At 41.8% G+C, this 23762-nt stretch overlaps 3 protein-coding genes across 3 annotated transcripts; 1 reads left to right on the top strand and 2 right to left on the bottom strand.

Moving 5' to 3' along the window:
- The first annotated feature begins 2182 nt into the window (after positions 1-2182).
- LOC119277496 (V-type proton ATPase subunit a1-like) lies at positions 2183-11578 on the top strand. The gene is made up of 18 exons (XM_037558783.1): positions 2183-2480; positions 3742-3786; positions 4426-4548; positions 4717-4824; positions 5208-5321; positions 5398-5568; positions 5773-5910; positions 6121-6228; positions 6346-6453; positions 6528-6676; positions 7230-7383; positions 8221-8381; positions 8993-9199; positions 9293-9476; positions 9559-9642; positions 10238-10431; positions 10700-10759; positions 10960-11578. Exons 1-18 carry the CDS (start codon positions 2340-2342, stop codon positions 11162-11164), a joined length of 2454 nt encoding a protein of 817 aa, XP_037414680.1. The 5' UTR covers positions 2183-2339; the 3' UTR covers positions 11165-11578.
- A 717-nt stretch (positions 11579-12295) lies between these two features.
- LOC119277498 (nuclear transcription factor Y subunit B-2-like) lies at positions 12296-15247 on the bottom strand. The gene is made up of 8 exons (XM_037558785.1): positions 15090-15247; positions 14794-14997; positions 14502-14631; positions 14365-14370; positions 13734-13829; positions 13612-13662; positions 13414-13479; positions 12296-12685 (listed from the first exon to the last, which is right to left on the bottom strand). Exons 2-7 carry the CDS (start codon positions 14979-14981, stop codon positions 13459-13461), a joined length of 492 nt encoding a protein of 163 aa, XP_037414682.1. The 5' UTR covers positions 14982-14997; positions 15090-15247; the 3' UTR covers positions 12296-12685; positions 13414-13458.
- A 1269-nt stretch (positions 15248-16516) lies between these two features.
- Positions 16517-18067, bottom strand: LOC119277497 (40S ribosomal protein S23). The gene is made up of 4 exons (XM_037558784.1): positions 17914-18067; positions 17133-17288; positions 16927-17053; positions 16517-16849 (listed from the first exon to the last, which is right to left on the bottom strand). Exons 1-4 carry the CDS (start codon positions 17916-17918, stop codon positions 16709-16711), a joined length of 429 nt encoding a protein of 142 aa, XP_037414681.1. The 5' UTR covers positions 17919-18067; the 3' UTR covers positions 16517-16708.
- Positions 18068-23762: the final 5695 nt, after the last annotated feature.

Consider the following 23762-nt stretch of genomic DNA (forward strand, 5'->3'; position numbering starts at 1 on the left):
AACTCGTGTAAAACCAGCAATTTTCCTTATTGTAGATTGCGCCCAATTTATTCAGCATGAATTCGATGTTGGCTCAATGGCTATTTAAAATGGAGAAATAAGTTAAAAAAACAAAGGACAACATAAACGAAAAAATGAAAAAAAACGGAGAAATAAAAGGATGCTAGGGTCTTTTGCCTCAATTAGTGTTCGCCTCCTGTCTATCTAAGAACACTACAGTGGCGTAGTGGCTAGCTGCACCAGGCAATACTAGAACGACCTGGGATTGAATCCCCTTGCGCCCGCTATTTCTTCTTTTACGTTTTACTATAGCTCCTTTATGCGAGTATGTGGTTATGAGCCTCCTCGTACTATAGATCCTTTATGCGAGAGATCGGTTCCATGTCTCGTAAAGCTACGAGAGATCGGTTCCATGTCGCATAAAGCGAGATATAGTCACCACGATCATTTGAGTGTGCAAGTATGTCTCGCTTCATGCGAGACAGTAGTTTGGCTGGCCTACGGGGAGCCTGTAGTGGGCGGGTCATCGAGTAGCCATGCAGATTCGTTATTTAGGTGTCACGTTTTTCTATTTACCTAAAGGAAAAACGTTTGTTTTATTATGTTGGAAATTTTACTTATGTTTATAATTTGAAATATTCTAAATACATATGTTACAAAAATTATTATTTTTAAGTTTTCATCACACATTTAGAAAATGTGTAATGCAACATAAAAAATTATTGCTCCACTGTTAGAAAACAATTGTACCATTAAAATAAATTTGTGTGTCATATAGAAAATGTTCACTCATTTTAAAAAATATGACATTTTTGAAAACCTTTATACAATTGTTAATTGTTCGTGTAATTAAAAAAATGTTTTGTACCATTCCAAAATGTACGTTACATTTAAAAAATTTATATGATTTTTGACACTTTTTTGAAATATTTATATGATTTTAATAATTATCCATATTTAAAAAAATGATTTGCAAGTATTTTGAAAATATTGAAAACCTATTCAAAAAATGTTCTAACCTGTATTTTGAAAAATGTTACTCATGTGGTTGAAAATTTCAAACTTCTACAAAAATTATATACAATGTGTGGTAAAAATGTATACATCAAAACATATATTTGAACTGAAATCATGTATTTAAATTTTTTTAAACCTGTATAAAAAGAATGTTTCTGATTTATAGAAAAAATGTAAAATGCTAATCAAAAAGTTACACACGTGTTAAAGAAAAGTAACAGAGAAAAAAACCAGAAAAAACTGAAGAAAGAAAGAAAAGAAAAAAAGAAAAATGGAAGAGAAGCTAAGAAAACAGATGCAAAACAGTTTTGAAAAAAATCTCATGCTGCAGCTACAATACTGGGCTGGCCCAATACTTCTCACTTAATAAAGGACGGCAGGTTGAATATTAAAAAATAGAGGGACTTTTCTGTAAAATTGCCATGACAGTGAGCGGCAATCGATGCTTTATTATTATTAGGTAAAGATAAAAATTTATACATCACCTATTTTTACATCTTCAGATATATATCTTCTATGAAGATGCTCCAAAGAAAAAAAAAACACTCAAGCGGCAGCTACAATACTGGGCTGGCCCAATACCGCCGCGCCAGCAAAGTGCGTCCAATGGGGCCCACATGACTGCGCCCTATCCCGCGAGGAAGGCGACCTAAACCAAGCAGGCCAATTCCTTCCCGGGAACGCGGAACCACTCTTCGTCTTTCTCTGAAATTAGATTTCGAGGAGTGCAATTTCATTCATGAAAGTGGATCAAGGAATCATGAAGCTGATAGTTTAGCAAAATATTCTTTATACTTAGATACATGGTTACTTAAGCCGCGTGACTCTGTGATTATTCCTCTGGAACTAGTTGATCAATAAAGTTTTTTAGTTCCCTAAAAAAAATCTTCGCCTTTCTCCGATTTCCGCAACGCGGCGGAACCGACCCTCCCCTGTCGGTCGCGTAAAACTCATCAAAACCCGGGGAGTCGCGCGCGACACGAACTTCGACCGGTCCGCGCCCACCCAACGCAGGCGCGCATGGCCCACGGGCCAGACACAGCAGCCGCTTTCCAAGACGCTTCCTCGCCCACCCTCCTCCCACTTTCCTTCCCATGGGTCGGGACTCGGGACCCGGGTCATGGCAGCAGTTGCGCACCTGCGCTGCGCCTCGCAAAGAATACAGTGCCGACTAGTAGAATTGGACCGGACGGAACCCCCCCACCCTCAGATCTGAGACACCACCGGCCTCGTCCCTCCCTCCCTCCCTCCCTCGTCCCCGCCCCTCCCTCACGCTGGCGAACCTCCTCCTGGAAGCTCCGGGAGGGGGCCGCTCCGGGGCGATGGGGCTCTTCGACCGCCTGCCCCCCATGGACCACCTCCGCTCCGAGAAGATGTGCCTCGTGCAGCTCATTTTCCCCGCCGAGAGCGCGCGCCTCGCCGTCACCTACCTCGGCGAGCTCGGCCTCCTCCAGTTCAAGGACGTGAGTGCCCCCGTCTCCTCTCCCCTCTCCCCGCTCCCCCCTCGCGGATCTGTCTGATCCAGCCTCGTGCGTCGTGATCTCTGACCCGCTCGCCCTCGGATCTAGCTTTCGCCTTTGCTCGGGTCGGAGGGCTAGTAGTTTGATCCGGGTGCCATTGGACCTCGAGGCTTAGCGAGCGTCTCGTTTGAGCTGCTTTGGACCAACTGCTTTCATTGGTTAGTGGGTGTAAGGTGTTGTTCTCGACCACAGGGGGCGCAGGCGGCGCTATCCCACTGTGGCACAGGCTTCACAGGGCTTAGACTTCGATGATAAGCGTGGATGAATGTGGTAGAGGAAATTCGTATTATACGAATATGTTGTTGGTGTGTGTTTAGCTTGCTTTGATCCCACTTGGCATCTATGCTATCGTTGAGTCCAAATTACCTAAACCAATCGCCACTCTCCATCATGAGCCAATTTATATACGAATAAGTTGCTGAGGGTGCTTTACAGTTTGTTTGTCGTGCCATTAATGATATATCTGTTGCAATTTATCTAGTTAATGAGCTGGCATAATGGAGCACTTGTCATGCTTAGTTTAGCTGCACAATGCACCCTTTCTGAGGACATGAGAATGGGTTGAAGTTTGAGCTTCACCAATAACTTCATCATAGAGATGCTCCTAGGAACGTTAGGCAAACTGATTGCTGCTTGTTACTCAAATTCCTGATTAAGATAGTGGATTTGCCTGCTAATGTGATCATGCGGTCTGATAGGTTCCTGTTTTCACCCATGAATCGCCATGCCACCATATGCACGTTGATGATGATACATATCGCCCTACCGGGTGCTGCATTCCATGACTCTGTCAGTGAGGAAATATGGACAAGAGAGGCTTGCGTGATGCATTTGGTGTCTTAGTCCCTCAGCACCTCCTTTTAGTTGTTTATTATCATGCGCAGGGTGGAAATAACCAAGTAGATGTGTGAAATTCTGACTTTATGATTAGATGTGTGATTTTCATACGACCAATTATCACATTGTGTATGTTAAAATGACATTTGTGGAAAAGAAATAAGAAGAAAAATAGGCTTCAGAAATAATAAAAACGCCATAAGAGTATATTCAACTACATATGACAAATGTGAGGCTATATTTTGGACTTCATAGAAAACTTTGTTAACTGTTTACTTTCAGATCTTAGTTTTTCTTTGTTCTATCTGCCAGAATCTACAATTGTTCAACTTCTGACCTTTTTGTTATTCCACAACTTCTTTTGCAGTTGAATGAGGAGAAGAGTCCTTTTCAGCGTATATTCGTCAACCAGGTGATCTAATTTATATTATTCTCCATCTGCTATTTATGTTGATCACACCATATTGCACACATCTATTCTACTATGCAAATGCCAATGCTAGTATAGAGTATGGATTATTTCAATGTCATTATATCATCTACTTGTTCTTGTTTTATGTGAAAAACGAGCCTACGGAAGCAGAGCCAAGCTGAATTTAATCTGATATGTTAAATTCATAAACTATCTGTTTCTGTTTGCTTTGATTTTTCAAAAAATATTGGAAAAGAAAGAAATACTTGAACAGCAAGAATGCGATAAAATGGATACGTTGGGACTATTCTTGGTAGATGGATTCAATATATTTGTTGCATTTGGTATTTGATACCGTAAGTATGTGATTTCCAACCAAGTTACCTAATGAAATATGTTAGTCGCACCATATATCATTTAAATAAATGGTAAAAACGGTAGGGAACCTCCCAAATGCTTGCTTTTATATGCTTGCAACGTATGATGCGGTGATCATGGTATGGAACTTACTCGGACTGTTGCTTCCCTTACTGTGTGGCAGTGGATGCACACCAGCACACCATCTGAAGCACAGAACTTCTGTTCAACAACTTCTTTATGTAGATTCATTATGATAAGCCTGTCGCGACTCTTCTGCAGGTAAAGCGATGTGCAGAGATGAATCGTAAGCTGAAGTTTTTCAGTGATCAGATCAACAAGGCAGGTGTTAAATCTTCTGTCCGGCCTGCACTACAACCAGAAATTGATTTGGAGGAGCTAGAGGTACTTCTTTTAGTTGGAGCTAGAGGTGCATTAGCACTGTCATTTTATCATAGCTATATAATTAATCCTCTTGGATTTCTATTATTTATGCAACAAGAAGTCATTTTGAGAGGAAATGCTTAGTTTGCTCTTAGGGAGTATCAATAATTTCTCTTGTTGTTTCTGCAGGCAAAATTGGGTGAGCATGAGCATGAGCTGCTTGAGATGAATACTAATAGTGGGACACTACGGCAGACATACAATGAACTTCTTGAATTCAAACTGGTCTTGTCAAAGGTTGTATCTTGATTCTTGTGAAACATTGAATTCACTGTTCCATGTGTTTGAATCAACTGTTCCATGTGTTTACTTGTGACTATTAAGGTGTGAGATAAAAGCAATATATACATTGGTCGTTAGTGTACTTGCAACACCTTCTATGGATATGCTGGTTTACTTTCTTCTTGAAAATATGGAAATTCGTGAAGAAATATGTTCTCTGTAGCTGATGACTGGGCACTTGATCCAGTTTATTAAACTATGGAGTGTAACATTGGTTGTTAATCATAAATCCCTACTGCAATTATTATACATCTCGGTCAAATATTAACCATGCTTTAAGTAACATATCTATTCCTTTTTCTGTTGTTTTCCATGCTTTCTCAAATATCTTCTTGCAGGCAGGTAGCATCCTTGCTGCTTCTCAAAATCATGCAACTCCAGCTGACCATGAGCTAGATGAACATATATATGACAAGGAAGTGGATGACGGAAATGGCTATTTGCTTGAACAGGTGTTGTCTTAGTTCTTATTCTTGAAGTTAATACTGTTCTGTTCTTCCATTAAATTGTAACACAAAATGTTCTCAGGGAATATATCAAGGGGCCTCAGAATCTGGTGTTAGGTTTGTTAGTGGGATAATATTGAAGTCCAAGGCATTGGCTTTTGAGAGGATGCTTTTCCGAACTACAAGGGGAAATATGTTTTTCAATGAGGCATCTGCAGGGGAACCTGTTATGGATCCCAGTTCTGGTGAAGAGGTCTGTCATTGTGGTTTGCTGTTCCTAATTCTTGTGTATATCGAGTAGCTGTCACAAATTATTTACTGGTTGTGATAGCTTCTCTTTGTTTTCTATCTCCAACCAGGTTTACAGCCGTAATTTATGCAGTGTAATACTGAAATGAACCCTGAAACCTTGAAAGTTTTTCAACACTATTTTAACACTTGAGTTGCACTCCAACAGGTAGAGAAGACTGTTTTTGTAGTTTTCTTTTCGGGGGAGCAGGCTAAAGCAAAAATATTGAGGATTTGTGCTTCATTTGGAGCAAATTGCTACCCTGTTCCTGAGGAGATTGTCAAGCAGAGACAAATTTTTCGTGAGGTATTTTAATTTCATCTATTGGAGAAGCTACCTTTTTCTAGCAGCAACAAGTACTCCATTCTTCTGTACATGTAGCTTTCTGTGAGTATAAGTTCAGTTTTTAGCAGCATCCCAGTCATTTTGTTTTCTGTTGAAGTGCATGAGTGCCATCCTGATGTAACGCTGTATACTCTGTATTTGAAGTACTGACTTCTGTAATATTTGTGGCAGGTATCATTACGCCTCTCCGATCTAGAAGCCACCTTGGATGCTGGAACCCAGCACAGAAACAAAGCACTCGAGTCAGTAGGGTCCCAATTATGGAGATGGATACTCATGGTAATCAAGTAATAGCAATTCTCATTTTGTCTTCTAATTGCTACCTTAAAAAAATTGTGTTCCGCATTTGTGATTGTACCTAGTATTTTTTATTTCTCACCTGTGTATTCTTTTTAGGTAAAAAAAGAGAAAGCTGTTTATGATACACTAAACATGCTGAACTTTGATGTGACAAAGAAATGCCTTGTTGGAGAAGGATGGTGTCCAATATTTGCTAAATCTCAGGTCAGAAATGCAAAGCTTATTGTGCTCATTTTTCAAATTTAGGACAGACATCTTACTTCTAAGTTGTACTTCAGATCGAGGATGTTTTGCAGCGTGCAACTCTTCACAGCAACTCACAAGTTGGAATAATATTTCATGAGATGGACACTATTGACTCGCCACCTACATACTTCCGAACTGATAAATTTACGAATGCTTTCCAGGAGATCGTTGATGCATATGGGTATGTATCTTGGTGCAAGCATTAGCCTAATAAATGGTTTTATTTGTTACATTTGTGCCCTTTGGGAAGTCGTGGAAAAACCAAGTAAATATGGAATATTATGTTTTAAATGAAATTTCTATCCTATTGTAGGGGCAAAGTAGTTGGAGAGATCTTGCTGTACTTAGCTACTCGTTCCAGCAAATTTATTCTGCTATTAATTTTCAAGGGTTTGTGTTTGGGATCAAGGGGTAGTGAGCAAGGGCATGTTAGATCGTTAGGTGACAGTTGATTTAATTGCAAGACCTAAGAGGAGTTTGTTCAAGAGTTGGATTAGCTTTGCTTGTTTAACGTTTGCCGCAGCTGTTTTTTGTTGTTGTTGTTGTTAATTGTGGCCATGCAAGATTGATTACTTCATAAGATGTTTGAGGTTATTGGCATCTAAACTCGATGTGATTGCTTTGTTTTGGAATGTTTTGTTTTACCAGATTATTGTTTACTATTCTCTGATCAAAGAGTAGCCCATGTTGTAATATTTTTGCCATGAATTGATCACAAATATGTATTGTTGCAGTGTTGGTCGATATGAAGAAATTAATCCAGCTGTATATTCTGTTATCACGTTCCCATTTCTGTTTGCTGTTATGTTTGGAGATTGGGGTCATGGAATATGTCTGTTACTTGGAGCTTTGTTTCTTATACTTCGCGAGAAGAAACTTTCCTCTCAGGTACTCTGAGCTCAACTTGGACCTTTTATTTTCTTCCTTTTTTGGTAATGGCCATTGCATGCAATCTTTAAAGTGTGATTTTACTGGAGTGCAGTTCATAGATTGCACATATGTTACTTTCTACCGCTTTAGATAGTGCAGTTATAACTTGGCTGTTGATATGTGCACCTAGTTCCACTCTTCTAGCATACCTCTTTTTGTTCTTTTTTTCTATTTTTGCTCCCTACCTTCAGATTTTGGTTCACTTCTCTATGGCAATATTTGCATATGCTAAGAAAAACATGTATAGTTATTTCATGACTTAGCTGGGTATGATGCTTACCTTATATGAGTAAAATCCAAATAGGTTGTACCCTAACATCTCTAGGACAAGGTTTGGTCACCTGAAAGAACATCAGAAGTTCTTCTTTTAGCATCAATATCAACCCGGATGGAGGTAGAGGCGCGTGGAACATATGGTGTCTGTAGGAGTGCATTTGCAAAAATTGTGGAGAACCCATTTAGTTATGGCATTTTGCATAGTTATACATAAAATCCCTCAATCTAGATGGAATCTAATATCTCTGTATGCTAGGACCACATTGAAAAACTGTTTCTGTCCCCACTTGTGCCTGCTGTCTTAAACCATTATCAAACAATGTGCTTGTGAGTTATCTTCTACAAATATATTGCTGGGAAGGTATTACTCCCTCTGTAAAGAAATATAAGATCATTTAGATCACTAATACGGAGGGAGCGGTTCTTTATAACTTTGCAGTTTATCAGTTTTTTCTTTTGCAAATTGCCTGCACTGAAATCAAGCTGTTCTCCTAAGCTGTGGTCCATTGATTATCACAGAAGCTTGATAGCTTTACGGAGATGGCATTTGGTGGGCGTTATGTGATTCTTCTGATGGCGTTGTTCTCAATATACTGTGGGCTCATATACAACGAATTTTTTTCTGTTCCATTCCATATATTTGGCAAATCAGCATATGCATGTCGGGAAAATTCCTGCAGGTATTGACTTTGCCATTTTGATAGTTATCTGAATGTGCTGTGATGATGGGAATTTGAAATTATAACTCCAGTTAATTATCGAGCTCAAGTTATTTTTGGTAGTTCATTCTGCTTTGAGCATGCTGCAAATTCTGTTTAATTTGCTAGTTCGCAAATTTCTTGAGTATATTCCATGTGTCTAGGCATTTTGGGCAATGAGTAGCTCTATCTCCCCTCCACTTGCATTGTACATAAAATAAGGAATACATAAGATTTATTTTTGAGACAATGGGACTATATGCAACTATAATGATTTTGCATATCTCATATACACAGTTGTTCCGTCTTGATATAAGGATCTCTATTTCTTAAGGTAATACGCATCCATGACAAAATGATTTAGCTTCACAAATTATCTAGACTGGTTTAAACACCTTGTGGTTCTCGGCTTGCAAGGTACTTACTACATAATAGCTATTTTTGTTAAGGGTGCATATGAGATATGACTATCAATTTGGTTATTTCTGTTCTCTTATTTGTTGTTACTTAACACTGGACCCTCTTTAGTTATAGCCTGTAACCAGATAGCAAGTTTATCTCATAAGATTTAACACCCTACCTGCGTGTTTCAGTGATGCATATACTGCTGGTCTCGTAAAAGTTCGTGATCCCTACCCTTTTGGAGTGGACCCAAGTTGGCGTGGAAGTCGATCTGAGTTACCCTTTCTAAATTCTTTGAAGATGAAGATGTCCATATTGATGGGTGTCTCCCAGATGAACTTAGGAATTTTATTGAGTTATTTTGATGCAAAGTTCCACAAAAATGCCCTAGACATAAGGTATTATATATTTTTCTCGCGTCTTTCCTTCTTTGGATGCAAGCAAATCAGAAAATGAAAAGGGCAATAGATTTAACAATGTGGGTTCCTCAGGTACCAATTCATACCGCAGCTGATTTTTCTGAATAGCCTCTTTGGTTACTTATCACTCCTGATTCTCATTAAGTGGTGCACGGGATCTAAAGCCGATCTGTATCACGTGATGATATATATGTTCCTTGACCCTGCTGGAGATCTTGGAGAGAATCAACTTTTTTGGGGACAGAAGGAACTCCAGGTACTGTAACCTTCTAATAAAACAAATGAAAGCCTTCATTGTATGTTCTTTTTCATGCCCATTTACCAGTTTCCCCTTCCAGATACTTTTGTTGCTTCTGGCCCTAGTAGCTGTTCCATGGATGCTCTTCCCAAAGCCTTTCATTCTAAAGAAACTTCATAAGGAGGTATGTTATGAATAAACTCGACTCATGAAGAAAAACAATTGCACTCCTTTTTGAGATAGATTTTTGGTGCTGTACCTGTGTTGGTGTGTCATGATGCTTAAATTAATAACCACAAGCTTAGTCCATAGCCTCTTACAGCCTTATGTTCTATATTGACAGAGTTGTGCTTGTATAGTTAAATCCAGTAGTGCAAGAGTTAAGAATACCATTGGTAAATTTCAGAGAGTGAAACCTAGAAGAGGTGCCTCTTAAGCTATATTGCTAACTTGGTTCTTGTTATCACTAGTTTTTATGCTGCATCCTGGAGATCTTTCTTTGTTTTCTACTCCCTCCGTTCCTAAATATAAGCCATTTTAGAGATTCCAATGCGGACTACATACGGAGCAAAATGAGTGAATCTACACTCAATATGTCTATATACATCCATATGTAGTCCATGTTGAAATTTCTAAAAGGGCTTATATTTAGAAACGGAGGGAGTATATGCTATCAGTGTTGTTAGGTTAATGAGTTTAGGTTATGAGTGAGTAAGCAAAAATCCTAGATTATGTTTGCTATATCTAGTGGATTGCTAAATCTTCATACCTGGTTGTAGAGATTTCAAGGTCACAGCTATCGCTTCCTTGGGACATCTGAAATGGATCCAGATTCTGAACCGGACTCTGCCCGTTCACGTCATGATGATTTCAATTTTGGTGAAGTTTTTGTGCATCAAATGATACACTCCATTGAGTTTGTTCTTGGGGCTGTCTCAAATACTGCATCATACCTTCGACTTTGGGCCTTGAGGTTTGCCTCTTGTGATTTTTTTAGCATAATTGGTTTGGTGCCAAAAGTTGGCAAGTGCCAAATATTGGCTAGAGATTGGTTGCTTGCCAATTTTCATTGTCAATCTCACAAAAAGTTGCAAAATATTGGCAACTTCTGATTTTGCCAAATGTTGGCTTGCCAAATATTGGCAATGCCAAATGTTGGTAGCAAACCAATTATGCTCTTTGTTGCAAATTTTCATCTGTTGGTTCTTTCCATGACTTGATGTATTGTTATTTAACTTCAGCTTGGCACATTCTGAGCTATCAACAGTCTTCTACGAGAAGTTGCTGCTATTTGCATGGGGGTAAGCTTCGATCCTTTTCTCCTTCTCTTTTGGGCGTACCTTTTTTATTCGTACGGCGGTGTTTGTCTTCTTGGGCTTAACTTTTTTATTTGTACGGCGGTGTTTGTCTTCTCATTTTGACTTCCATGAAATGCATGATCTCAGAAATGATATCATCTACTGCAGTTTCTTACTTGAACTATTTACTGTATTATTGACAGGTATGACAGCCTCATCTTTAAGTTAGTGGGGCTCATAGTTTTTGCTTTTGCTACTGCCTTCATATTGCTCGGGATGGAATCGTTGAGTGCCTTTCTTCATGCATTGCGTCTACACTGGGTCGAGTTCATGAACAAGTTCTATCACGGGGATGGCTACAAATTCAAACCATTCTCATTTGCTACGCTAGCAGACGACGAAGAATGATATGCATACAAATTTCGGCACGTTGAAGAGATTAAACTTGTCTCTTGGAATTTTTGGAGCACAGGTGTGGAATTTCACGAGACAGATGGGTTTTTCCCAATACACATCATTTTGTCAGGCCGCGGGACTTCTTCCTAACGCCGCGCAGGGGAAGGAGATTTTGTAATTTTACGGCAATATTGTAGAGGGCAGGCTTGTCGTACAGTGCCTCCTGCGGAGAGGCAGATTATAGTAGCTAACAAAGAAGATAGAAAATGTAGATTTGATCTGTCTACCTTTAGCCGTCACATTTTGTCACTTGGTAGAAATGAGAAAACCCCACCTTATCATTGCTGTGTCCAGACTGTAAGGCATGAAATTTATTAACTATAATATCTGTCCATTTAAATAATCGTATGAGTATTCTTCTTGTGCCGACCGTCGTCTATCTACTTATACTATGAAAAAAATCGTCATGAATATTCCTTTGATGGCTTGAATTCATGCCTTGCATATGCAATTCATATGTTGTATAACAAAAATACATGTTGCAGTTCACCAACGGCCGTGCTTTGTATCATTTCTTTGGCATTTGCACAGATTATGCTGTACGTGTATGGCTTTCTTGTATAGGAGTATATTTTAAAATGCTTTCCATAATGAGGGGCAGATACGTGATCTCTGTGTATGTAAGTATGCTTCCCATCTTTGTGCTGTCCTTCACAGAACGCCAACTCGTCCGATATTTCTGTCACAAGCTGGCAATTCATTAGGCGCGAACAATCTCCTACTCATTTTTGTTTATTATTTTAGGGAATCATCGTAGATTTTTTATTGTAGTGGACGGGAATCACCGTAGATGGTTTTTTCTGGGCCATCACTCTTATCTCCCATGTGTTGTTCCCTTGCAGTTTTAGCTATGAGTTCACATCCATGACCCAACTGATGAACTGAGCGCTTTGGTTGCCTGACGGGAGAAATTGTTCGCCTGCAGTTTTAACCACCCGTTGTTGCATAAGATGAGTGCGACATTATTTTACAGAAAGGTAAAAAAACTATGCATATCAGCGAAGGAACGAGCAGCTACACCAATCAGCCAAACAAAGTTGATTTGAGGGGTACGCGATCAGCTCCCCTTCCAGACATGGCAAAGACATGTTTACAACTCAGTTGGCTTGCATGTTGCATCACAAGTCTTAAGCACAGGTCGATGTCTGTCTGGCGAGCCTTGCACCCCGGAGCGGGCGCAGGAAACACCGCACCACTATAAGTTAATACCCAGTTGATATATATTTATGCTTCCTAATACAAATATCTGAAAACAAAAGATTGGCAAACTACCAACGGCTGAATTATTCTGAATGTACAGATAAAAACAAGCACTAAACCATAATAGGTGAATCTATTCTCTCGGAAGCAATTTACATCTTGGAGGCAGCCATCACAACCAACTGTTAAGCACCCTTCCAGGTGCTTTAGTTTCCAGCCAATGATCATCATGAACCTAATGTTGGGGCGGCTTCCTTAACAGATAGATAACCACTGCAGCAAGCAAAACAAGTGTTGTGTCAGATGAAAGAGAGTAGAGTTGCGTTTTGTGCAAACTACTATAGAGTATTTCAGAGTTGCAGATTTAAGAAGCCCACTATTGTAAAAACTCCAATGTAGATTGAACAGTTTCACATAACCATACTGAAACGCAGCCTTGGTGAAGTCTCAAATAGCTACTCCCTCCGTTCCAAAATAGATGACCCAACTTTATACTAGCTTTAGTACAAAATTGGGTCATCTATTTTGGAACGGAGGGAGTAGGTGCAAGACAGGCGGGCCATGTTTCTCAAGTATGGTAGCTAGGGATTCTCATACAATTCGAGCCATCAAAGAAAAACATTCTAGAGATTCTAGTGGTTGCACGTACCATAAGAGTCAACCCTTAATTCAAGAGATTCGAGATACAACAGTGTATTAAACTGTTTTTATGTCAAAGGAATGACTATATCTTAAGCTATGCGATGAATCTGTTCAAAATACTGACAGTTTTGCGAAATTTAAACAGGAAGCATGAAACATGCATACAGCATCAAGAGAATCTGCTATGATTCAGCACAGATACGTATTTTTAATTCACTTGTTAAAAGGGTAGAAGATTCATGAAAAAGACTATACAAACCACTGAAAAGAAGAAGAGAAAGGGTACTGATTTTTAGGGCCGTCTAAGATTGTCTGAATTTGCCTCACAAATAACGTGCTTGTCAGTACAACAAAATTACCTCATGGAGCAATACCCATTGCCGAAAATTGCCCAATCTTCAGTTTCAGGTGTCCCCATTATGGTACTGATGATGTAAAGGGGAAGAGCGTCAGGAAAAGAGTATGATGATTGAAGATTGCAATACAGAACTGTGTCATGTTTAGCTTCAAAATCGAAGTATAGAGTTGTAATGGCAAGTGATGGTATGATAGGTTACCTGGGGTTGCATATAACCCATCCCTTGGGCGTAAGCTCCATGCTGAACCATCTAAAAGAATATGAGCAAGTCAGTTTCAAGCAAACATTAGGAGCAAAGGAACCCAAGTTGCAAATACTAACCGCTTGGGCGTTTGAGCTGGTCGCACCACTATGAGCACCAATTATATCTTTCTTCACGGATCCTTCACCAGATTTTGAGGTCAATTTACTATCACCCTACAGGAAAGTAATAGACAAGAGAGTCGAATAATATTCAGTACATACTGTTCACATAAAGCACACAAGATAGAAACAGATGCTTGCAAGGCCATAATGCAATCCAACAAAATCAGTGCGAAGTATGTACCAACTTAAGTATTAGAGAGCATTCATGCAGCCTTGCTTAGAAGTTAGAACTAGTTTATTGCTTGAAAGCTGGACCGGCCTTCGTGAATGCAACTATGTTTCTTTCATGGTATATGAAACTCGAAAGCATGCGGATTTTATTCAGGTTTTCACGCGAGGAACTTGCAAGCTTCAAGTACATAGGTCGTGCGTATTTCATATCAAGTGATACCTATATATACCTGGTTAAAAGGCCACCGCTCAAAGGATTTAACGCAGGTTATGCGGCCTAAGTAGGCAGGATCTAACGCTTTTGTGGTTATGTTAAAACTAGGACTAAGAGGAAACTGCATTTTGTTTTGCATCCGTATGAAACGTATCAGTGAATCAATAGCATGTACGTCGAATTGATTACAAGATCACATACCTCCATCTTCAATCACCGCGCCCGTCCAGAAAATTGCAAGGAAGACAGAGAAGAAGCGAGGTGAGATGGGAGATACAAAACAAGAGAATTATTGTCATTTGTAGCAAGTACTGATAGTGAGCAAGAGCCATGATTACATCTCTGTACTTTTGCAGGTAGATCTTGAGGGGGTCTACGTACTCCTCGAATCCGAGCGTGGCCATGGCCCAGAGCAGATCGTCCCCGTTGATGGTCTTGCGCTTCTCCTTCTGGCACTTGTCGCTGGCCCTACCAAACCAAACCAAACCACAGCGAAAAGTCACAACCCCGGCCACCCAAGACAAACAAAACCAGCCCTGCCGAGTTCGTTCGAGGCCGAGGCCAAGGCAGGGACGACAGCCAGGTGGCATGATGACGGTGGCAGCGAGCAGCTAGCGGCGGGCAACTCACTCGCTGGTGACGAAGGAGATGAACTCGGAGACGCACTCCTGCAGGGTCTCCTTGGCGTCCTTGGCGATCTTGCCGTTGGCCGGCACGGCCTTCTTCATGATGCGGCTGATGTTGGCGATGGGGAGGAAGCGGTCCTGCTCCCTGACCCCGCCGCCGCCCCGGGGGCTCCCGCTGTCGTCGTCGGCCATCCCGCGCCCCGAAACCCTAGATCCATCGCGAGCAAACCAGATTCGTCAGGGCGCCCGGCGCGCGATCGGGAGGAGACGGGGAGGGGGAGGGATCGAAATCGAACGCACCTTATAAAAACGCGCGCGCGCGAGGAGGAGCGGAGGGGAGAGAAGGGAGGGGGAGGAGGAGGACGGTGGTTGGCGCTGCGAGGAGGGGCGGGGAATGGGAGATCGGACGCTGGAGAAGGCGACGCGGCCCGGGCCGGTGCGATGGGGAAGACGACGGATCCGGGCCGTTCGTCGGTCGGGAAGAGAGAGAAGACAGGAGGCTGCGGGTGGGGCCTCGCCCTGCCGGTGGACCCCCCGGGGATTGAAAAGTGGGTGGGCTTCTTCTAGCAGCATGTTTTTACGGTGGGCTTCTTCTAGCATATGGGCTTCTTTCGTTTTTTTTTGCGAGAATATGGGCTTCTTTCATTGCGGGATGAAACATTCGTAGGGCTTTTGGGCTCTATGTTCTCGAAGCAAAAAGAAGCTGCTTGTGCTTCACCATGAATTTCCATGTAACCTAAAAAATACCCCTAAAACAATTTAAGTCGCAAGAAATTAATCTAGAAAACTATGAATTTCTATTTTTTTGCAGGATCTATCTTATTTTTTTAAAACAATTTTCTGTTGCACACTTTGTCAATCATCAAATGATGCATACATCATCCACAAGTGTTTTTTTTAATTAATGAATAATAGAGCTAGTGTCTCATCGATCCAATTACAAGGGATTTACGATCATAGCAAAACCAATTATTTCATTCACTGCTTTCGCAATGCTTGAACTGGATGTTCCGAATCGCCATCATCAAATCTAGAGTCTGCCTAAATTGCTGCTCACAATCGCCATCACCAAATCCATACATAAAGGGAAATGTTAACTGGGGAATGTAAATCAGGAAGTGATAGCTTTCTGGAAAAAATTGTCTTATAGTATATACCATAAACTGTCATCCTCTTCTAAAGAAAATGTCATTCTTTATAACTAAAACTGCCAGTGGAAATGTTTGCAAATGTCATCCCTTCCTATGTAAGGTTCGCTGGACATTAGGGTCCATAAAGGAAAATGTTAACTGGAACAGCCTCATTCCGCCAAGTTTTTCATCCAAGCATGCATGGATAAGTTCAAACAATCATATTCATCCTGCAGCTAAGCTATGGGCTTCAGCGATACATGTCTGCTTTCAATTTTTTTGTTTTGGAGAAACTGGCTCCAGTAGCAAATGCCGCACACAGCCACCTACGTGAGAGAACAGATCAAACACAGCCACCTCACCACATTAGGTTGAGATTTGGTGCATGGGACCTTGTTTGTTTGGGCTTCAGCTCCAACAGAATCAGCTGCGGATTACTGTGCTGGCAAACCCAAATCAGATTTTGGCTATTCAAAGCTGATTCAAAATAACTGTTTGTTTCAGATTCAGCTTGAATCCGGTCCCTACACCTGAAACAAACAACACCAAATTCTAAATACACCACCAATGCCCAAGGCAATTTCAGGACAAGGGAAATTCATCTCAAACTGGGGAACAAAACTCACAACAGTAGCACTTTCCCTTAACAGGAGCAAAATGTGACAAAGGCATAGTTTTCACCAACACGATCATAAGTTATCAACTTAAAAGTGCTGTAAACACAAAGGAACCACCCTCCTCCTTCAACATCTAAAGGCCGACATACTGTCTACTCCATGCAACGGCAATCTAAGACCTGGGCTTCTCCTTCTTCTCTTTGAAGAGGGCAAGCAGAGACACACCAGACACCTTGACGACCTTGAACCGGACACCGGGAATATCTCCCACGGCATGCCCCTTACGACCGAATCCAGCAATCAGCACCTCGTCCTGGACAACAGGTGAAAGACAGACTTAGTACCTACAGCAGAGCAAGCATTTGAAAAGTACCAAGATGGAGAACATACATTCTCCTCGATGAAGTTCAGGCAACCATCATTGGGAACGAAGGCAGCAATCTTCTTTCCGTTCTTCACAAGCTGCACACGAGCACACTTACGGATGGCAGAGTTAGGCTGCTTGGCCTCAATACCGCTGCAATAGAGTCCAGATATTAGCTTCACCCCATAAAAACAAGGGTAAGAAGAAAAACATATTGCCCATTTCAACATACATCTTCTCCAAAACAATGCCCTTGGCGTGAGATGACCCGGCGAAGGGTTTCTTCCACTCGTTACCCAAGTGGCTCTTCTTGTATGCCTTGTCAGCCCACCTCTGGTTCCTGCGGTGGGTCTTGAGCTTGCGCCCAGCTCCCATACCACGTGTCTTACTGCAATGCAAATAATTCACGGTTACCACAGCAAAAGCAAAACAATATAACAGACTCTTGGTCTGCATCACAACAGTTTGACATTGCATTCGTTTAAAATCAGAATGCTATATCTAGAAAATAAGGGCCACCCTACAGCGCAAATGTATTATCGCTAACGATTCAAAGAGAAACAGCCATCTAAAATGCTTTGTTGTGCACGGACTTTCATATCATTTAGTAGAACAAAATCTCCTAGTACATGTTGAAGTAATTACTCAAAAAGCATGGTTAAAAGTAACAGATTTACTACTAAATCAGGATGATTTCTTATCGAAGTGTATGCTACCATGCATAACCTCCCAGATCCAAGTTTTGGACCAAGAAAATATGACTACACGGCAGCAACGAATTAATATCGCTTATGAATATGTTTAGTGCTGACGTTGTATAATCTGATCAGCACTTGACCGTCCATAAGCTCGAGGCGCAGTGAGAATCTGGCCGGTCTAATCTAACCAAAAGCTCACGCCATGCCTCTAAATCACGCGGTACAGAAGGCAGAAGACTAGCCATTCCAGATCGCTAATCCTAGCCAAGAAACAACCATGGAAAATCAACTGGAAGTGTGCGACGGCGAGCTTACCCCATGTTGGCGAAAGGGGTAGGAAGAACTCCGACGAGGCGGCGGCGGCGGCAGCTGGGCGAGGGAGCGCGAGCTGGGAGCGGCGGCGGCGGCAATAGAGGGGAGGGATGAGGCCGAGGAGGCCGAGCTATTTATATGTGCCCGCTTTGGCGACTAGGGTTTGCTTGTGGGCTCAATGCTTTGAGATTGGTGATGGTCGATGCAGCTACGGCCCTGATGAGGAAGAGGCGAGGGATACGGACGCTGAACCTGGTCTGCCACGTGGGCATGTGGAAACCCTCTTGATGCTTAGACCCTCAAACTGATCTCGAACGTGTTTTTTTTTTCTTTTTTTAAATCGAACTTTTTCTTTTTGACATGATCTCGAACGTTCTTTGATTCCCTTATCATAAAGATCAACCGCCCGAACTACTGTTTGATGAAGCCACAGATAGCTACATGACCCGTTTTTGTTGAGCCGTTGAGCCTTTGCAACAAATATCGAGTTAAGCTTAGAGAGTAGCCGAGGCTGGGGGCACCCCAAGGATCATGGTTTTCTTTGTATTATGTGTATGAATAATGGGAAAAGCTATCGTGCAACCGACCGATCACGCGTCCCGCGTCCGTCGGATCGTCTCTTTCATCGGACGGACGAGAGCGTCCCCGCTCCCACGGCACGCGCGTTCGTTTTCCAGCCGTTGTTTCAGGAAAACGCCCCTGCAGCTGAAGCCGCGGCATGTGCTCACTGGATTGGGAGAGGCGACGAGGTCTGGATCTGGGAGGGCGGCGGCGTGGCCGGGGCTAACCTACCGCCGTGACGACAACTTCGTCTTCGGGAGCGGCGGCGGTCGCCGACAATCCAAGCAGGTACGGATCTCCCTCCGGTGATTTCTCCCCACGCGCTCGCCCTGCTCCGCCACCTCCCGTCCCCGCCCTCCCCGCGGCTCCTCCTCCTGCTGCTCCTCTCCGTCCTCCGCCTCCACCGCCCGCCCCACCTCTTCCTGTCCACCTTCAACACCCTCTTCGTCGTCGGCCCCAGCCCCCTGTCGCTCCACCCGCAGCTTCTCCTCCGCCTCCTCTCCGCCCTCTCCTCCACCGTCGCTGCCGATGTTGTTGCAAATTTTGCAGCAGGGGTCTTGCTGCAGGAATTGTTTCTGCAACCCGGCCGTTGTTTCAGGAATTGTTTCTGCAATCTTCAATTTTTTGCAACATGGTAGCTGTTTTTGCAACGCAGACGTTGTTTCAGGAATTTTTTCTGCAACGCGATCGTTGTTTCAGGAATTGTTTCTGCAACGCGACCATTGTTTCTGCAACTGGTTTGTTGTTTCAGGAATTAATGTGTCGGGAAGGCAACGCGCGCGTGCGAGGAGTTAGATCGGACGGCTCACTCGCAGAGATCTGACGACTGTCGAGGTGGTGGATATTTACTAGACATCTACCGGCGGACGTGTAGCGTTGCCCATGAATAATAAGGTCTGGTTCAACAACACCGTCTTTTCAAAATCATTAGTAGTATTTCAAAACCTCAGTATTTGAATACATGGGCAATAAATAAATACTTCAGTTACTAAAAATCATAGTAGCAAGCATTTTCAGTTTTCAAAAAAGAGGTCCGGGCCTCTTTTTTATATACTATAGAAAGACCACGGTTTTAGATATACCATGAATTGTTAAACTACAGTATTTTTTCGTCCAGACAACCTAAAGTATTGAATACCAAGATATCGTCAGAAACCATGGTATTCCTAAGAAACTACAACAATACTTTGCTCCCAAACGCACCCTAGGACTTATGATTTCTCCCCATGCCCCCTCCCCGCCCCCCAAATGTCAGTTTCTGGGCAATTTTGCCTCCGCCACTGTGCTCGATGGTTTGCAACACGAGACTTATTGCAACCTTTGATTATTTTTTCCCGTGATGAAATAATAGTCTTATATACTTGTTGAGCCTTTCCAACAAGCCTCGTGTTGCACTCATTGCTTTGCAATATGAGTCTTGTTGCTATCCTCCGACTATTATTTTCTAGTGTCCAATCTGCTCGTCGAGCCTTTGCAACAAGTCTCATTTTGTGCTTAGCGCTTCATAGCAGGAGCCTTGTTGCAATCCCTTAATATTTTTTTTACCGTGTCCGATCTACTCGCTGAGCCTTTGCAATAAGCCTCGTGTTGTGCTCATTGCTTTGCAACACGAGCCTTATTGCAATCCCCTCAAATAGTTTTTTTCCCGCTTTTTTCCTTCCACTAGTTCGTGTTGTGCTTGCGCGTCTTGCAACAAGGGCCATGTTGCATACGGCTTAGTTAGGGGCACATGATGTGCGGACAATGCGGTGGACGTCTTGCGTCCAACTGGCTAGTTAATGGGAGCGTTTTTTATATATGTTTGCCCAAATTCATCAATAAAAGTAATTGATCCATCATTTGCTTCTTGCTTTCACACGTTGCAAGCCCTTTGCCCTAACCTAGAGCAGTTAGGTCACGAAAGATAAGACCGACATCGTCAATGAAGGAAGGCACGCCGCTGTTGTTTGGACACGAGCGTCGAAGCGGTGCCGCACCTTCCCTCACTCAATTGCATTGCGATGCTACCCCTCAGACTATAAGAAACATTATGACTTTCGACCTGTCTGGGCCAGGTACGAGTAACCACGGTCGTACCAAGGGCGGTCTTTTGCTCTGTTTATGGGAACAACCGTCATTCCTTCATATGAGCTCGAAATTTGACGTTTTTGGGCTCATTGGAATCGCAGGAACGATGGCAATGCACATGAGATATTAGATCTTCATTTTGAGCACTTTGAAAAATGAAACTTTTTGACACTCTCAAATTGCCTAAGTCTGGTGCCTGGAACTTCTCCTTAACCCCAACTTGGACCCTTTCATGTGCCAAGTCCACGGACATGCCGACATACCTAGAAAGAACCCAAAACAAAGAGAAACTAATAGAAGTTAAAATTGTGCAAGGAACTTAGTAAAACAAGCAAAAAACAGAAAGTATGCATCGGGGACATGAGTAAGTGTTGGATGGATATGTCATGAAAGTGTGCATAAAATCCACTCATCAATCGCATATCTAGATCACAGGATTTGTGGTCCCATCGTACTTGTCACAGTTCATGAGCTTAAAGTTCAACGGGAAGGGATGGGTGCTACTTCTTGAGCATGCGTTGATTTTTCCCTTGAAGAGGAAAGGGTGATGCAGCAAAGTAGAGATAAGTATTTTCCTCAGTTTGAGAACCAAGGTATCAATCCAGTAGGAGAAAACGCACAAATCACTGAATACATGCACAAACAATCAAACAAACTTGCACCCAACGCGATAAAGGGGTTGTCAACCCCTTAACGGTTACTTGCAAAAGTGAGATCTGATAGAGATAGATAAATGATAAAGTAAATATTTTTGGTAATTTTGGTTTATAGATCGGAAAGTAAAAGATTGCAAGAATAGTAGATCGGAAACTAAAATTGTAGACCGGAAACTAAAATTGTAGATCAGAAACTTGTATGATGGAAAAGAGACCCCGGGGCCATAGGTTTCACTAGAGGCTTCTCTCAAAATAGAAAATAATACGGTGGATGAACAAATTATTATCGAGCAATTGATAGAAAAGCGCAAAGTTATGATGATATCTAAGGCAATGATCATGAATATAGGCATCACGCCCATGTCAAGTAGACCGACTCCTGCTTGCATCTACTACTATTACTCCACACATCGACCACTATCTAGCATGCATCTAGAGTATTAAATTCATAAAGAACGGAGTAATACATTAAGTAAGATGACATGATGTAGAAGAATTAACACATGCAATATGATGAAAACCCCATCTTTTTATCCTCGATGGCAACAATATAATACGTGCCTTGCTGCCCCTACTGTCACTGGGAAAGGACACCGCAAGATTGAACCCAAAGCTAAGCACTTATCCCATTGCAAGAAGAACCAATCCAGTTGGCCAAACCAAACCGATAATTCGAAGAGACTTGCAAAGACATCAAATCATGCATAAAAGAATTCAGAGAAGATTCAAATATTATTCATAGATAAGCCGATCATAAATCCACAATTCATCGGATCTCGGCAAACACACCGCAAAAGAGTATTACATTGAATAGATCTCCAAGAACATCGAGGAGAACATGGTATTGAGAAATAAAGAGAGAGAAGAAGCCATCTAGCTACTACATATGGACCCATATGTTTGAGGTAAACTACTCATGCTTCATCGGAAGGGCAATGGTGTTGATGTAGAAGCCCTCCGTAATTGAATCCCCCTCCGACAGGATGCCGGAAAAGGCCCTTATATGGGATCTCACGGATACAGAAGGTTGCGGCGGAGGAAAAGTGTTTTCGTGGATGCCCCCGATGGTTTTGGGGTATATGGGAATATATAGGCAAAGAAATTAGGCCAGGAGACCTACAAGGGGCCCACAAGACAGGGGGGCGCGCCCTACCCCCTAGGCGCGCCCTCTGCTATCTCTCAAGCTTGCGTTGGTTTTTCCCTTGAAGAGGAAAGGGTGATGCAGCAAAGTAGAGTAAGTATTTCCCTCAGTTTGAGAACCAAGGTATCAATCCAGTAGGAGACAACGCACAAGTCACCAAATACCTGCACAAACAATCAAACAAACTTGCACCCAACGCGATAAAGGGGTTGTCAATTCCTTCACGGTTACTTGCAAAAGTGAGATCTGATAGAGATAGATAAACGGTAAAGTAAATATTTTTGGTATTTTTGGTTTATAGATCAGAAAGTAAAAGATTGCAAAATAGTAGATTGGAAACTAATAATATGAAAAAGAGAACTTATATGATGGAAAAGAGACCCGAGGGCCATAGGTTTCACTAGTGGCTTCTCTCAAGATAGCAAATAATACGGTGGGTGAACAAATTACTACCGAGCAATTGATAGAAGAGTGCATAATTATGACGATATCTAAGGCAATGATCATGAACATAGGCATCACGTTCGTGTCAAGTAGACCGAAACGATTCAACATCTACTACTATTACTCCACACATCAACCGTTGTCCAGCATGCATCTAGAGTATTAAGTTCATAAAGAACAGAGTAACGCATTAAGTAAGATGACATGATGTAGAGGAATTAACTCAAGCAATATGATGAAAACCCCGTCTTTTTGTCCTTGATGGCAACAATACAATACATGCCTTGCTGCCCCTACTGTCACTGGGAAAGGACACTGCAAGATTGAAACCAAAGCTAAGCACTTCTCCCATTGCAAGAAAAACCAATCTAGTAGGCCAAATTAAACCAATCATTTGAAGAGACTTGCAAAGATATCAAATCATGCATATAAGAATTCAGAGGAGATTCAAATAATATTCACAGATAATCTAATCATAAATCAACAATTCATCGGTGAAGGAAATATGACCTAGAGGCAATAATAAAGTTATTATTTATATTATCTTATATCATGATAAATGTTTATTATTCAAGCTAGAATTGTATTAACCGGAAACTTAGTACATGTGTGAATACATAGACAATACATAGTGTCCCTAGTATGCCTCTACTTTACTAGCTCGTTAATCAAAGATGGTTATGTTTCCTAACTATAGGCATGTGTTGTCATTTGATGAACGGGATCACATCATTAGAGAATTATGTGATGGACAAGACCCATCCGTTAGCTTAGCATTATGATCATTACAGTTTTATTGCTACTACTTTCTTCATGACTTATACATGTTCCTCTGACTATGAGATTATGCAACTCCCAAATACCGGAGGAACACCTTGTGTGCTATCAAACGTCACAACGTTAATGGGTGATTATAAAGATGCTCTACACGTGTCTCCGAAGGTGTTTGTTGGGTTGGCATAGATCAATATTAGGATTTGTCA

The sequence above is a fragment of the Triticum dicoccoides genome, chromosome 3B (assembly GCF_002162155.2).
Source record: "Triticum dicoccoides isolate Atlit2015 ecotype Zavitan chromosome 3B, WEW_v2.0, whole genome shotgun sequence".
Lineage (NCBI taxonomy): Eukaryota > Viridiplantae > Streptophyta > Magnoliopsida > Poales > Poaceae > Triticum > Triticum dicoccoides.

Bases quoted from the DNA above. Each gene is read 5' to 3' on its own strand.
- LOC119277496 (XM_037558783.1), top strand. From the start codon at position 2,340: ATGGGGCTCTTCGACCGCCTGCCCCCCATGGACCACCTCCGCTCCGAG. The intron at 3,787-4,425 runs GTGATCTAATTT...ACTCTTCTGCAG, and splicing joins AGCGTATATTCGTCAACCAG to GTAAAGCGATGTGCAGAGAT. The intron at 5,322-5,397 runs GTGTTGTCTTAG...AAATGTTCTCAG, and splicing joins ATGGCTATTTGCTTGAACAG to GGAATATATCAAGGGGCCTC.
- LOC119277498 (XM_037558785.1), bottom strand. From the start codon at position 14,981: ATGGCCGACGACGACAGCGGGAGCCCCCGGGGCGGCGGCGGGGTCAGG. The intron at 14,632-14,793 runs GTGAGTTGCCCG...TTGGTTTGGTAG, and splicing joins ATCTCCTTCGTCACCAGCGA to GGCCAGCGACAAGTGCCAGA. The intron at 13,663-13,733 runs GTTAGTATTTGC...ATATTCTTTTAG, and splicing joins CCAGCTCAAACGCCCAAGCG to ATGGTTCAGCATGGAGCTTA.
- LOC119277497 (XM_037558784.1), bottom strand. The intron at 17,054-17,132 runs GTATGTTGAAAT...ACTCTATTGCAG, and splicing joins GGCATTGTTTTGGAGAAGAT to CGGTATTGAGGCCAAGCAGC. The intron at 16,850-16,926 runs GTATGTTCTCCA...CCTGTTGTCCAG, and splicing joins TGAACTTCATCGAGGAGAAT to GACGAGGTGCTGATTGCTGG.